At 38.3% G+C, this 16,667-nt stretch overlaps 1 protein-coding gene across 4 annotated transcripts in view; it reads right to left on the reverse strand.

Annotated features, from left to right (window-relative positions):
* The window catches only part of ABCG5 (ATP binding cassette subfamily G member 5), a 32,578-nt gene that overhangs the window by 15,181 nt on the left and 730 nt on the right, over positions 1-16,667 (reverse strand). For 3 of the 4 annotated variants that reach the window (XM_064414410.1, XM_064414414.1, XM_064414413.1), the window contains exons 2-13: positions 16,514-16,635; positions 15,929-16,065; positions 15,617-15,715; positions 14,510-14,642; positions 13,016-13,155; positions 11,631-11,760; positions 8,854-9,067; positions 8,385-8,590; positions 7,431-7,569; positions 4,265-4,450; positions 2,505-2,617; positions 240-1,374 (exon numbers count right to left, since the gene is read on the reverse strand). In XM_064414410.1, the coding sequence (XP_064270480.1) occupies positions 1,190-1,374; positions 2,505-2,617; positions 4,265-4,450; positions 7,431-7,569; positions 8,385-8,590; positions 8,854-9,067; positions 11,631-11,760; positions 13,016-13,155; positions 14,510-14,642; positions 15,617-15,715; positions 15,929-16,065; positions 16,514-16,635 (1,804 nt within the window). In that variant the 3' untranslated portion in view covers positions 240-1,189. Of the gene's footprint in view, positions 1-239; positions 1,375-2,504; positions 2,618-4,264; positions 4,451-7,430; positions 7,570-8,384; positions 8,591-8,853; positions 9,068-11,630; positions 11,761-13,015; positions 13,156-14,509; positions 14,643-15,616; positions 15,716-15,928; positions 16,066-16,513; positions 16,636-16,667 lie in introns of those variants that run through there. The other variant, XM_064414412.1, reaches the window with a different exon arrangement.

The following is a 16,667-nucleotide window of genomic DNA, read 5'->3' on the forward strand; positions in this document are numbered from 1 at the left end:
CTACATGCTCATAAAAATGGGAGAGACAGACTAATCTGGTATCTTTCCAGCTATTTAAAGCTATTTGTTATGTTTAATATATTCATTCACCAGATGTTTTTCTGATAACAACATTTATATCTCAGAATATTTTACATAAAAATAATAGAAAAATACACTTAAGTGGAAGTGTATTACCTTGAGGATTTGATTTAAAATTCCTTGTTATGAACTGCCTCATCTCAAAACTATCATATAAACTAGCTATATAATTACAGAATTTTAAGATACAAATATACTTACCTCCTTGGAGAAATCTATCTCTCTGCGAAAACTAATTTCTTCACAGAACATGAAAATAAGATACAAAATTTAGGAATTCTGTGTCTGTTATGTTTTCAGTTTTGAAAGGCCCATGAGAAAAATTTCCAAAGATGAAAATGGCATTGCTTCTGACAAACAACTTTTATACTTTTTTCCTAGTTAAATTGACATTTTATTAAATAAAACCAAAACATTATTAAACAAACATATATTTTTCCTTGTAATTCATAAACTGCTTCCAAAACAAGGTTAGAACATGACAGTGAAAAGAAAGAATTCATAGAAATAACCTAACTGTCTTCACTGATTTACTATCATTTACAAGGCAAAACCAACTTGGTTAACTGTGATACTGCTTCAAGATCCTGTACTCATCAGTTGTATAGTGTGTATAAGATTAAAGTGGAGTGAGTTCTTGATTCTGTTTTCACATGTATTTGGTTTCCTCTCTACAGATTCCTCAAACGGTATCAAAACAAGGCATAAGACTGAAAATACAACCCTAGAAATGAGATTAACTAGTAGTGGTTAAAAAACAAAATAGCGGTGAAAAAATTAGTGCACCATTGCTACATTGTTAAAAATTGTCAGCAATAGCTGACTAAATTAAATCAGAAAGCCCTTTAAAACATTAAATACTGTTGATGATGGCTGATCTGGAAATCAACCAGAAGAGAGGGGTGGGGAATACCAATATCAGGAGTCATTCACAGTCTTAAGAGAACATTGGTTTTCAAGGTGAAAACAAACATGAGAAGTTGAATGTGTTTTTATATGTATAATCATTTAAATTCTATCTAAAATCCAACAATATAGGTCTTCGACCATAATACAGATAAAAGTATAGTATTAGAGACTTTTGGAATTGCTACTTTTTCATTGTCTGTCAGTAATTCTCTCTTAATTTGAAGCTTAGAATTGCAATAATGGCAAGTACTGGTATAAAAGCATAAAGTATGAGGAAATCGACTGTGAACCGGGACAGTGCCCCGGGATAGTTTTCTTCAATGAACCGGACGCCTTGAGAGAGAACACATGCAGCATTATTTGCAGTGGAACTGTTGGCTACACCTGTCAAAAGAAACAATTTCTTTAGTAGGTAAATCAGTAAAATTAAAACTCAGACTCCGGTCTCTTAACACATGCCTTAAATACACCTCTCCATGAAGAACCATACCCACAGCAGTATTTCTCATCACTGTGGAATAAAACCAGACAAAAGCCCTATGTTTCTGCAGTTTATCCATGACATACTTTTTGAAGGGAAGAATAAATGGTCACTAGGAGCTCTCTCTTTTGTTCATGCCAGACAAAGATTTATGGCTTTTTAGACACATTATCTGGAGTGGCATCAAGAAGCAAGCTGCCCCATGTAGTAGACTTAGAGTGTTCATATGTGTTGAGGGTTCCAAAATGCAAGAAATGGTGACTGTCTGAAGGGCACATTAAAAATGAGGTATTTACTGGTACTAATAGAGTCATGTATTTGTTTTCTAACCATTGTTGATCTTGTAATAAAGAGGTGCAGGAGAGATTAATAGATAAAAAATATGTAGCTTTGGAGAGGAGCACAGACACCTGGCTATAACACCCCAAATATCTTAAGGTAGATTCAAAGCTGTAAGTTTTGCCCCACTAATGTGTATTAGCTACTGACCCTGCCACCCTGATTGATTCTCTTGTTTTGCAGGTTGTCTTGCTCACAACCAGCAAAGCGCAGCCTGACAGACCCAAGCTGCCCAGTAAATACTATGGAAACCCATTTGAACTGAAGCCTCTCTAGTATTAGAGGAGATACCTGGTCAGCTTTTTGTTACATCTCAATACTCCCTCCACTGATGTCTAATCTTAGATTGTGCAATCTTCTTGATGCTCTATTTGTGTAACATTGCACAAAAAAAAAAAAAATAAATCCAGCCTGTAATAAACTTAGCTTCCAAAATTCCTCCAAAGAGGGGATAAGAGAATAGGTGAAAAAGAGGAAGATGGAAGAACTGGAAGAATGAGAGATAATGGAACAAAAGAATCAAATTCTGCTCTAACTTACCGGTGTGGCATTATAGTCTTCACTAATTCGTAAGTTCTTTTTAGCAACTCAAAAGTTACCTTTGTTTTATCAGGATACATGTACATAGAAGGAAAATAAGCATCAACATCTCATTAAAATTATTTATAATGGACTTTTTTTTTTGAACACTTACCACATGTGAAGTTTAAGCCATAAAATTCATTGACTACAAGGACTTCACTGCTGTATCTTTGAAATGTAAGAAAACTAAGTAGTTTCAAAGGTGTTGGCATTTCTTCAATGGTCCTTAAAGAAACAGAGATGTTAAGCTGGCGTTTGCTACATACTAAGAGACCCCAAATTAAAACAAGCCCTCATTGTTTGTAACCTGTGACAAAAACAGTTCTTGTCTCTACCTGTAGGGTTTTCAAACATAAAGTCCAATTTTAGGGCTAAATGATGAGACAGCCATGAAGGCTGTCCCTGACTTTGGTACAGTGTCACAACATTCAGCCCTGACTTGTTTATGAACAGTCACAAAGAATTCTATGGTTGTTTGCTGTTCACATGGCAGTGATAAACTGAAAATGACAAGACCCAATATAAACCTTACTTGCAGAAATGTGCTTTCAAAGTAAGAAACCACCACCCCTCCCTCCATCTTCAAAACCAAGCAATACCGAATAGGAATTCATTGCCGCAATAATAGCAAAGCAAAAATGAAGCAAAAATAATGAGAAGAAACATTCAATAAGACAGGGAAATTTCAGCATCTAACACACTTCAAGACTTATAATTCAACAACAACAACAACAATAACAAAAAAAAAAAAAAAAAAAAAAAAAAAGGAAAAAACCCAGCAACCTAAGTCTCAATGCTATTTTTACTGTCCTTCATTGCTTATGAAGATTAATCAAAAATATTCATAATATTAGTGAGCAAAGCCTAATATTAAAATAAGCTTAGAAACCACTCTAATGCTTTTAACTTATTACTAAAGCATTAGACTACAGTAGCAGGAGTAAATGTCTTTCACTGTAAACACATATCTTCCTGAAATTAGGCAGGGACCAAATAAATAGACATTAACCTAGCTTTATATCAGAAGTATGAGCTGAGATCTACTTTAAAGTAGAGACAAAGCATCATCAACTTTGTGAAGATTCAGATGGTTTTCTTGAGGACAACACCATGTGTTGTTAGGCTTACTTAATTTTCATTGGGAGGGTCTCAGGTAACCATATCCTACTTCCTCAAGATCTTAGGAAAACTGCTTTTAACAGTTACATGTTATTCTGCTATGTCCCTCAAAAAAATCTAGTAATTTCAGTATTGACAAATACAAGGAGAAAACTGTTCAAACTTCATGCAATTAAAACACAAACCCATCTATTTGCACAGTAATAGAGCAAGCGGATCACAATTTTCCTGCATCTTTACTACACTACTCAATAATTTTTATAGATTTCAGTCTGTACAGGTAGAAAAAGGGACTGAAAAGTTTACTGGCTAAAGTGGATAATAACACCAGTAAGACAGTTGAGAGCAACTGCTTTTTTAAACCAGCATTACCAGTGTTTAATGTCATAAGTTCCAGCAGTTACTAAAAAATGTAGGAATATGTGGGCTCCTTTAATGAGGACAGCATTTCATGTCATCATGTCAGCATCAATAAAATAATTCAGATGAGCTGACATATATTAATTTTTCAGTTTTTTCTTCAAAGTATTTGCAAAAATGGGGGGAATCTTCAATATCTTTGTTGATATCTAAAGATACTAAGTGTCTGGTTTATGTTTAGTACAAAGCCCAATAAGTAGTTCTGCCTCTGAAGGAGCACAGCTGCTCTTGCTTTTCCATTGCATTTCCAGTGCTTTACTGGATTTCTGCAAAACCAACTCTTCCACATCAGTGTTAACAGCAACACTGTAACAAAGTAAGATTTTTTCCTACCTTACTAGCCCTGTTCCCATTATCACACCAGCTGAATTAAGCAGCACAACTCCACTTTGGACTCTATTTGGGTCTTGAACCATGCCAAGCACAACAAGTGTTAGTAGTTCACCAATCATGTGAGACGCTAGGACAACAGCAAAGAAAACTCCAAATCTGGAACCATCAGGATACAATCCTGTAGTCCTGTACAAAGATGAGCAAAAGAACAGTTAAAAAACAATGTTTGAGTAGTAAACTTGGAAAGTAGCTTTTACTTTTTTTCTATTTGGGCTTTTTGCAGTTATACCTCATTAGGTGAAGAGTTTATGCCTTAATCCTTAGTATATTGTTTGGAATCTAAACACAAAGGATATCCACTTACTATCATTATCTAAGTGCAGATACATGAGGTTTTCTCCATCTAGATTAAAGAGGGATATGCAAAGATGTGATTTTTGTAGAAACCCAGTTTTTTTCAAGACAATCACCACAGCTTTTCTATTCCTTTAACCTGCTGCTTCTTGTAAAGTCTTTGCAGTGGGAGTCATTAATGTAAGTCACATATTTAAAGAACATCTTTATGCAGGTAATTAACAGATGGGATTTTGCACTTCTGATACTGTGCAAGCAAACATAAGCATGGATATACTCAATTAAATGAAAAACTAATTGAATTCACCACCCATGTAATTCATACCAATGCACTTTCCCCCATACTCCTGCATTCTTTATTGCAACATGCTGTTCTCAGTTTTCCCCTAGCTAACCCAAGGGAAAGAGTCCTCTCAATCTATACTCAATATTAAAACGTTAAGAAAAGCCTGCAATTGCTTGACAAACTTAATTCAGCCTTATAGTGTATGTGACAGATGACAAAACCCTTTATTACACTGTGACACATTACTCTTTTTCCAAAATACCTCATAATAAAATTGCCTCACACTAGGTGCACACTGCATGCTTTCCTTATCTCACAAGCAGCAATTCAACATTCAATTTCTTTTTTGTTGTTGCTCAGTGTAAGACCCTATGTTGTTTTTTCTCAATCCACCATGTTCAAATATGGTCTTAAACCAGAAGTATCAATTTCTCACTAGCTTTCCTGTAGTGTTTTTTGTAACACCAGAATAATTTATAAATGGATGAACATTGACTCTTCCAGCATTAAACGCTCAGCAAGGTAGCAGGTATTTAACAACTTTTAAGTGCAGATTGGTGCAGAAGAAACAGCTTTCCAAAGCCCCACCAGAAAACTATCACGTCTGAGCTGCTCTAATACTTTACACACATATATGCAGACAGAGGCTAGTAAATCTGGGGTATGAATAGAACAGAAGAAAGCCTAAAAAAAAAAAAAAAGAAAAAAATAACAGCCCAAAGAGAGAATATTAGAACAACAGAATAACAACATGATGTGAACTGTCAGAAGATTTCCCAGAGGTATAGGAAAATCTGCATAGACAGGACATTCACTTGATTGCAAAGGAGGCTCTCTTTGAACTTGGCCAAACCTGTCTTGTGTCTGATCAAGTCTGAGTTTGGGTCTGCCTGACCCAACTGGCTGACTCCACAAACACAAACTCTACAAGAAATGGCTGTCAAAGCCTCTCAAATAGTTAGGCCATTTGGGAAAGTTCAGTCCTGCATAACAACTGCTAAAATTTCATCCAGAAACTGCTTGCCCTGAGAGGTCTATGAACATTGTGAAATTACTTTGACACATCCCTGATGGCTTCCAAACAACCGCAATATTGGAAAGATAATACCTGTAAATATTATCCATTAACTGGAGCCTCACTATTTATTGTTGATTGTGTTTGAGCCAACCAAAACACAGGGGCAAAGTCTCTGCCCATGTGGATTCCCTGTTTGTTATGGAGTTGAGAGTGTCATTGAGCCTGGAAAGCTGCTTTCCAAATGGCTGTTATCTTGGCACCAGTCACAAACACAAGGTCAGCACAGCACTTAGTGGAAGGACAAGTAATTTCTGTCTGTCTGTCTGTTCAACATAGGCTTCTCAGGGAGCCCTGCCTCAAGCAGGTAGCACTGACAGCTTGCAGAAACAAAAGCCCAGGTAGCTAAGGGGATAAAGGTGGCTACTTTTCATATCCACATCAAACTACAAAACAACCTGTCCATGCAATGCAAGTCCTCATGCCTGGAAGAGCAGAAATCTTCCTCTCGGGAGAAGTTCTCTTTTCACTGAGATTTCAAATGGAAAGAATTAAGTAAATGCTGAGCACTGCCCCTCATTGCCTACTATAGTCCATAAGGAAGAAGGGAATAATCATCCTTTTTTTCTGAGTTTTTCCAGATTGGGGGAAAATTGCTACAAAATTCCCTGTGCAGAAATTCTGATTCAGAAGTCCAAGCAATTCTGTATAGTTCTACTTTATCCATTTTCTGTCCATCTTACTGGAAAGTAAGAGCACTAATATGCACAGCTACAGCAGAATGGCTTCTGCACTTTAGCTCTTTCATGAGGATGTATCCACTTATGACTTTTGAACAGCTCATCAGAGAACATGCATCCACAACACAAACCAAGCCTGCTCATCACTTGTACACATTTTACTACAGACTGCCAAATGATTGCAACTGTCCCAGGAAAACTAGAAGTAACTTTGGTGCACTGGATTCCAAATTCTTTCCATTTGAAATCTCTCAACATTGGAAAAGAAAAAGGTTGAAGGACAGAAATTTGTGCTTTCCTCTGGAGGGTCCAGAGAAAGTAAGAAGGGATCCAGATTTCACCACTTACATATGCTGTAGCTAAACCCCAATGTCCCAGGAAATAAAAGTTTTGTTACTGTCACATACCTACAGCTGACATCCTCACTTTGGGGTTTTTTTGTTTGTTTGTTTGTTTCCCTAATTTCCTGTCTTTCTAAACACAATGTAAAATTACACTCCCTGCTTTCAATATGAAAAAGGATGATAACTCTCCCAGGTCCACCAAAACTTTCCAAGTTACCTAGAGAACTGGTAATTTACTTACTGGGAAAGTGTTTTCAGCTCTGCCTGAAAGAGAAGGGCTAAATTTATGTCATCTTTCCTTATGTTTTCTGTAATCATTTTGAGAGACAACAGCAGGAAGCCATGCCAGGAGGCCTTTTGCTGACATGTTAACTGACACTGGTAACAAAAACAAAATGACAACCCAACAGATGGTTCAAATGCTTACCAGTATATGAAGGTGCTGAATATGGCCACGCTGATGACGCTGAAGGGCAGGAAATGGACTATATAAGCTACAAGCATTTGCCATTTCTTATATAAGCCATCTTTACTTTCTTGGTCGCTGATAGCACGTAGAGGTGGGACTGAATTAAATAGATAAGAAATGAAGTAAATTACCATTAAACAGAGGGAGCAAGACTTGTTGTTAGCAGCAATGATCTGAAGCACAGGGACAACTTTGAGAATATATCACAAACATTCTGCCTAAACCACTCTGATCCCTTTTTCTCCCACTATAAATGCAAAGCATGTTCCCTGTGGATTGCAAACATTGGTAGACTTAATGAAAGAGGCCTAACCTATCAGAATGCAGGACAACCTTCTCTTTTTGCATATACAAATTAAGGACATGAGAAAACCTCTGTCACTGGCTAATTTATTGAGGTGCTCTGATTTCAACCTGATGACAGCAGTGTATGCTCTCTACATGAGCAAAACAGTTTTTAGGGCTGTAAATAGAAACTACTGTTGCTTTCAGTATGGCACCTGTAAGAGAAAAATCCTTTTAAAATGTAATCATCACATAATACTCATAAATCCAATTATGCTTAATTGCTGACAAAGCTGTTTTGTATTTCCATCCTTTCCACGTGTCTTGTTTTGAGCTCACTTAGATATTAGCTAGACCTAGACTTTGTCTTGCCTATAAAATGCTACACACAGGGAAATCTTTTGCACTGTTTAGAATAAAGCCTTCATAGACAGGCCATCTGTAAAAGGCAGGGATCAGGGCATATACCCTTAAATTTCATTGAATCTTGTGCTTCTGTATCAACTCTGACATTACCTAGACCAGTGAAGAGCCTTTAAATTAGTATCTTCAAAAAATACTTTTTCTCATTTAAAACAGAGTGGCAGCAACAGGTGCTGCTGCATGTAAGACAGGACAGAAACTCACACAGGGCCACAGCATTGAGCATCCCTGTGTAGGGGGGGGCACTCACACACTGGTAGACAAGCCCCACACGGTCCTGCACAGCTCCCTGGGCCAGGTCATTCCTTAGTCTAAGAAGGAAAAAGGCTATGAACAAGCCAAATAACAGGTTCTGGAGGAGACGCATGATGATGCCTATCTTATCTCTGGAGAGATTTCTTGTTGTTCTCCTGATAATGAAACAAAACAACAACAAAAGGCTTGTTAGCTACAACTGAACACATGTTGGTAGGGTATTAAGCTTTGAACAAATCTTAGACAAACAGTGCCCACAAAGAGCTAATATATTAAAAAAGACTAGGGACAAGTACAGTGGGAGATCAAATAACCAAGGAAGTGCATCTCTACATGGAGGGGAAACCTGAAAGATTAATGGAGAAGAAAAAAAAACCAACTGCTTTAAAAGGGGAGGGGGGGGGTGGAGAAGTCTTACCGTAAAAGAATCAGTATTTGGTCAAAGCCACTGGGTGAGTCTTTGTTTTTGAATGGTATTGGTGGCAGCTCCTTCATATACTTTGTTTTTTCAATGGCTGCCAGTACTTTGCTAAAGATCTCTGAGTTTCTATATGCTGATACAAATTGCTGAACCCTACTGTAGGTTTCGAGTTCATGTTCCTTGCTTCGGGTGTCCACAGATGTCAGATCCACTGCAAAATGACAAAGCTTTTACTCTATACACACATCACTTTCCCTTCATACATTTTTCCCCATGCAACTAACTTCTTATTGTCTCCATTCTAAAATATGCAAAGATTAAAAGGTCAATTGAAAGTATTCAAGGCTTCTTCCTCCCTTCTGTTAGATGCAGCAGGAATTAATTAACTGTGCAGCCACAAGAAATCTGTGTTTTGTGACCTCTGTAGGACCCTGCAGTTCAGGTCCTTGATCTGGAAATGCAAGCCTAAGCACTGTGCTGGTCAGACCTTAAGCACTCTCCTTGCACAGCACAGAGCTGTAGAGAGCAAGACAAAGCACCAGAGGATGAACATTTATGAAGATGAAGAGATGACTTATCTGGCCATATATTTCTCAGGTTTTCAGGCAAATGCTCAGATGTGGCTCCACAGCTCCCCCTTGTCCTCTGCCCACTCCTCCATAACTATGGAGCTTTATTTTTTGCTTAGTGTGAACTCACACTGTAGAGACACTGCTCTTCTCTCCTTGAGCTGTTAATGCATTGTTACCTCCTTTGCAGACATACTTCTCTTGTCAGAGGATGTTCAGCTGGCCAAATTCCCCTAGCAGGCTCAGCCCAAGCTGCAGGAAGTAATACTGACTGCCATGGAACTCAGGAAAGGTAACTACTTCACAGAGTTAATGTTCCTTTCTAATAAGTCCCCCTAAACATACTCCTGGCACCAGCAATTTTTTTGCTGGCAGATGGGAAATTTGTGTGCTCCATTTTTACAAGTCATACAGATTCAGTAATAGCGCTAAAACGCCTTCGAAATTTCCCTTTTCCCCAACAGCAATGAATTAGCCAAGGTTTGAAAACTGGATTGTTGTTCTCAGCAATACTTGTTCTTACCCTATTTTATATTACTCTTCTACATCTGCTAAGATGTCTTCATCAGTTATTTATTGCTAAGGTTCCTTTCATCCTTAGATTTCAGTTTTGTATTGTTCTGTTCAACTTCAAAATGCAAATTCAACAAAAGGAGGCCTTGTCTCAACAAAAGGAGGCCTTGTCCAAGATTCTTAAGTTTCCTCAAAATCTGAATTAGGCTTAGGAATAGTTCCTTGGTGTTCTAAAAGCTGGAATTCATCAGAATTGTCTTTAATGGTAAACATTTCCAAAATGAAGCCTTTGCTTTTACAAACATGAACATCCGAAAGGCAGAAACACTTTTTAAAACTTGGCCAGTGTGACTTGCTGGAAGTCACACAGGAAATAAATGGCAACTGGGTGTGCTTTAAAATAATTGTAACACTGACTACAAACTAGACCAACTAGCTAATGCCTACCATGCATTAGTACTTTTTACAAACATGTGACAGTTCAGCAATATAATCCACACTCCATACATAGGATATATTTTCCTCTGTTGCTGGTGTAAATGATATCAGAATCTGTCCCTTCATTCACATCAAATCACACAAAAAAAATATAAACTACCAATTTTCGAAAGACTAAATATTCTGATGATTCTTTGCTCTAATCTATATTTTTTTCCTTTCTTGTCACATTCAAAGGTTGACATTTGAAGAATGCAGTACTCTCTTTACCAAGATTTTTTAAAAGTGGGTCTAAATCTCAAATCATCTATGCTTTTCAAGACTATTCAAATTCATGAAGGCAAAATTATCCTCACTGTCATACCAGTATTTTCAGCTTTATCCCATTCCAGCTTCATGTCAACAACCATCCTCTCTTCTCACTGAGTTTAGAATGCCATGTAGACAATAGGAAAACACTGCCTGCTCTGAATGCAGCTTTTTGAATTGGTCAAATTCTCTGGTTAGTGCTCAGCTAGTACTGCCAGAAATTAACCTAACAAGTTGGATTTAAATAGAGTTAGGTAAATGGCTGCTTATCTGTAAGCATACAAACACATCCACATGCTCTTCAAACCTGTGCCTGTATGGATCAGGGACATGGATGTCCTGCAGCAAAATGAGTCTCATTTCCAAAGCCTCCTGCTCACCCTTTTTTTTTCATCTTGAATTGGCAAAACAATACTCTCCAGCTTATGCCAGCAGCTATAATCATCTTGCTATCATCATCTACTGAAGCATCCATTCTGTTCCAGTTGCTCACCCTGGTATTAGCAACTCCCCTAAACTTTCAGAAACCTCAAACTTAGAATTCCTGGAAATTGATGCCTCAAGTCATCCCATATTTATTCCACAACGTTCCCTCCACACAACTCTTTTAAATTGCTTGGCATCACAGACTCCGGAGGAGCATGGTATTTTGCACAATTTTGGAATCAAATTCATTTTCCAGCATCCAGTGCACAGCCATAGGGAAATGCCATCAGGAATCCACAGGTTTCATGAAGTTGAGATTCTTTTTTTAGTGGTAATTTACTCCTTTACTGCAAATATGGCTATTTTATGGGATCATTAGGAATGACATAGGGCCAGCCCTCTCTCTGAGCTGAAAATAATTAAAAAGTTGGAGCAGAATTCACATACATTTTTATCTCTGGAAAAACTTTAACTTGGGTAACGACCAGATTGTTTTACCAAAAACTTAGACAAACTTACCATAGAAGTCAAAAGGATTTGATTGTTCAGGACAAGAATAGCCACAGTCACTAAAAAATGAGATCATTTCCATAGGGTTCCCACAGAAAACCATTTCTCCAAAGCTCATGATGGCTATTTTATCAAATAACTGTTGGGGGAAAATTAATATATTAGCAGTATGTACTAAGAATCACAGAATATGCTGATTTGGAAGGAATCCATCAGGATAATCAAGACATAAAACACATAAGACACCCCAAGAATTCCACCATGTGCCTGAGTACATTGTCCAAAAGCTTCTTGAACTCTGTCAGACTTGGTGTTGTGGCCACTTTCCTGGCGATCCTGTTCCTAACCACCCTCTGTGTGAAAAATCTTTTTCTAAGATCCAACCTAAACCTCCCTTGTCATACTTCAGGCCATTCCTTCCCTCAGGTCCTGTCACCAGTCACCACAACGATCAGATCAGGAGTGCACTCATTCTTGAGTACAGCTACTGTCTTGGTAATAGAAATGCTTTGATGGGAAAAATAGTTTTGACACATTCAAACTTCCTTACTGTATTTCTCCCAAAAGACATTTGTCCTTTCTTTCATGCCTCTCATTGGTGGTTATGCAAAATGACACATCTTTAAGCTCTAGTGGTTCTCAAAACTGTCAATGACAACAGCATACAGAGGCAATCCTCAAGAAGAGATGTGGCTTTCTGACTTCACTTCTAATGCACCTTCACTTACTGACTGACCTCCTTTGGTGCTTAATAGCCCCAGTCTGTAAAACCCCCCAAATTGTTGACAATATTATCCTGAGGTGCTTAAGGACTCTAACAGCACCGCTCTTCAAGTGAACATTTGCCAGGGCAAGGTTACCACCAGCTATGATCAATCCCTGTTCTCAAGACACCAGGGCTGCTTTCAGTCCAGAAAAGCACTGCTGCTCCCCTTAGGCTCCACAACCATTTACACTCCATTCAGTCAGCCAGGGAAGAGGAGTTTTGCATTCATGTGGCAGATGGTGGACAAAGAGCAAAGTGAGAAACAGTAATGGGAAGAGAGAAATGCTCTCCCCAGCCAAACCCTGCAAGGCAGGACTGCCTCACCACACAACCAAGGTGTACCCACATGCCTTGTCTTTACTTCTCCCAGCGGTTTTGGTTTGGGCACTTGCACAACACAAGTGTTAGGCACACAGACAGAATTCACACTATTTTCACAAGGCAATGTGTGTCCCTAAGTGCCCTGTGACTGGGACAAGGCCAGAGTTGTAAAGTTCAAGAGAAGCCTCTAATTAAGCAAAGGAAAGGAAAAGAGGCAGCTATACTGGATCTTGTACTTCCATCCTGAAAAGAACCAATGTACTAAAAGGTCAGGTGGAAAAGCCAACAGTGAGTAGGTATCATCTACCTTGAAAAGTTCTGAGCGAGGCTGATGGATTGTAAGAATCACAATCCTGTCTCTGTGTGCAAGCTGTGAGAGAAGCAAGACAAGCTGGTTTGCAGTCAGGCAGTCCAGCCCTGTCGTTGGTTCATCAAGTAGCATGACCTCTGTCAAACGACAAAGAGTAACTTCAAAATTCCAGAAAATCAGGAGCAAATGGCATAGCTTCTGCCTTTAAAGCTAATTTGGCAAATAACATAGAAATGACTTTGCAGGTGAAGTTCAGCACATAAACCAGGGTATGCACAGATATTGCCATGATGGGATTGTTCAGTTTTATTTAGTTTCAGTGGTTCTGTTTCAATGACTAGGAATAAGGACATGAAAAATAGTGTAGAGCATAATACTTCTTCTAAATTCATGTGAAATGTGAAAATTACCAAAATAGTTTTGATGCATACATCTTCTTTCAAGAACAATAATGATGAATTTCAGCATTTACAAAATCGTAAATATAAGCAAAAAATTAGCTAGGAGTTATATATTCTGAATTAAATTTATATATACATATTTATATATAAAATTTGTTACGAACTAACCAAGAATTCTTAAAATACAGCAGATGCAATTCCACAGATTGAAGCAGATGTTACTGCCTTTTCTTCATTATTTTATTGCACATGAAAGGGAAAAACTTATCATCAAATCCACTATTTTTATAGAGATGACACATAGCACAGAAGAGGGCAGTCCAACCTTGATCAGGGTACGACGGGAGGAGAGTTTTCACTCTAGGTTTATCGCCACAGAATTACTATAGTGTTTACTGTAGAGTTTTGTGAGGTCCTGAGCAGCAACCACACCCCAGGAGTCACCAGTAGCAGGGATGTACCTCACTGTGCTACTTGAGCTCCCTCCTGCCTAATATGCAGCTGTAGCACATCCACGTGGCTACAAGGACTCCAGCATCCAATAAACATGTGCTGTACATTCACTCCGTGAGATTCTGGCACCTTCAAGAAACTCTCTCAAAACTCACAAAATTTTTCCCATGGATAATCCTTCCACAGTTACTCAGCTTTGATTTCCTTTCACTGGAATTTTTTTGGCACTGGAACATACATGGCACTCACACATACATAGATGAAGGGCAGCTACTCCACTACAAGGCTCAGTGCTTGCACATGTATGGCTCTAATATACTCAAAAATGATAAATTAATGGGCCATAACCAACCTTTGGTAAAAGTGAACCCAGAAAGACTTAAAATGGATAAATCCAAGTCCAAACCTGTGTTCAGTCCCCTAAGATTTTTAATTTGTCTGCTTTCCAAGATCAACTAACGGATCAGTGGCAGACCTCAGTTACTGCTTATTCTTTCCTGTCATCACCGGACTGGCTTCTGCTGAATTAAAGAATGCAAATGCTTTTGTATTTTGAAGTGGTTTACAGAGGCCTGTGGCAGGAGCACAACGTGACACAGCCTTGCTTTATTTTGAAAATCCAAGCAGTGGTACTTACTGGGATCTTGTAAAAGCTGGGCTGCAACCGATACCCGACGCCTCTCACCCCCAGAAATTCCAGCGACATTCCGGCTTCCAATTATTTTGTCAGCAATGTGGCTGAGACTCAGCTCAGTCATAACTGCATCTACCTAAAAAATAATTACAACTTCAAAGCACTAAACACAGTCCAGCTCAGATACCTGTGTGCAATGGCAAAAAACAGGAAAAAAAGAACATAATTTTAAATTACAGCTTTACTAATAGCCTGCTTGCATCCATTCTAGTTGAACAGTATCTGGCCTAATTTATATTTGATTTTTAATACATTATTTAAATTATTAGTTTTTAAAATTTTATTTCAATGCATTCTGAAATTAGTAAATTTTAGCCTCATTTGACATTACGCGATTAAGAGTTCAGAGGTGACCAGAAGTTAAGGTATGAAGCATAATTTGCTGCTCTGGCTTCCAAAATCAGAGAGCAGGGAGGCACATCAATTCTGGGGAAGTATAAAGTACTGACTGGAAGACTGGGGAAGAGAGAAGACAGAAAGCAAGACCTTCTGGTGAGAAATATCTGATTTTACTTCCAATACAATTAAAAAAAGACCCCTTTAAATAAATCTGAAACACACTGATTTCATCAAGAAAGGAGCTTGTAGGAGGTTTAGTAGACCAGTGCTTTTTTGAGCTGTTGTGGTTAGTGAGAGATATCGTACAGGAGACAGAGTGGTGTCAAAATCAGTTGTGCTGTCCATGAGACCTGCCAGCACACATGGGCCTAAATACCCCAGAGAACTGAGGTTCCCTTCTGGGGAAGGGGAACTGACCTCAACACCCAGAGCAGCACCTCCTGCAGCAGTAACTGCTCCAGCTTCGGGTGGGAGCGTTTTGTCCCAGCATAATGGGCATGTCCTGGGGCACCAGCACAAGCCCCTTGAAGAGGTGGCACCACCAGAGAGCTTGTGCCCTACTCCTCAGCAGGGGGATTTCCCCCCATTTGCAGAATGAAGATTACAAAACCTCATAAACATAAAACACAGCCAAGGAAGGAAAGTGCTGCTGGTGAAAACATTACAAAACAGCCTGGACGACTTTCTGGTGGAAGACTGTAAAATACAAACCTTCTTTTTGATGGAGCTGTTGGAGCACTTCTTAAGAGTTAGTAAAGCCGTGTAGGTCAAAGACTCCTCTACAGTGAGAAAGCTTAACAAAGTGTCACTCTGAAAAAAAAAGTGAAGAGGAAGAAGGAGTTAGTCCTGTAGTAATTAAAATTTTGTCCCTCTTCATGCAAGCCTAATCATTCATACAGCTTATTAACTGATTTGTCCCAAATTTCCTAGTAAAATCACATTCACATTACACTACTCCATTACACTAGCAATTTTTTTACACAAAAGGAAGCACAGTACACAAAAAGAAATGTAGAAATCAACCTGTGGCACATAAGAGAAGCAATCTCTGAACTGTTCCCTCTTCAGCTGACGTCCATTCACATACACTTCACCAAAGAAGTTATCTTTATGTCCCAGTCTTCCCGATATTGCATCCAGAAGAGTTGTTTTCCCAGATCCTTTCAAACAAAATAAATTAATCATGTGCTGAGATGAATTTTATGATTCCAAGAGTGGTAGCCTGACTTGGATGGACACATACAAAAGGTACAAAGTTGGATTTTTTCTCGATAACTTCAAAATAATAGGCCCTGAAAATGCAGCTAATTAAGGGAAAGTAAATGGGAAAATTAGAATGCAAATTAGCATTTAAATCATAAAAAATTCACACTCTGCAGCGAAACATTTGAGTTTTGAAGTAACCTTGTCTGTTATTGAAGTTATAATTGTTAGTTAGATGACAGAAGACTGAACTCTGAAAACCAAGCACCATTTTTACAAAGCAGAAGTTAAAATCAGCCACAATTTCATTATTTAAAACACAGACCTCAGTCACATTCATGTCACTATGAAAGTCACCAGTATTAACTGTGATCTTATTTTGTTTAAAGTACTGGAACAACTTACCAGAATTTCCTAAAATCCCCATAATCTGGCCACTTTCTATGTGAAATGAAACATCCTTAAGTATTTGCCGGGTCCATTTTTTACAATATAAAGAAAAGTTCCACCATGGGCCAATACGCTCTCTTGGAAAACAAACACCAATAAAAAATTAGAA

The sequence above is a fragment of the Passer domesticus genome, chromosome 3, assembly GCF_036417665.1.
Source record: "Passer domesticus isolate bPasDom1 chromosome 3, bPasDom1.hap1, whole genome shotgun sequence".
NCBI classification, from domain to species: Eukaryota; Metazoa; Chordata; class Aves; order Passeriformes; family Passeridae; genus Passer; species Passer domesticus.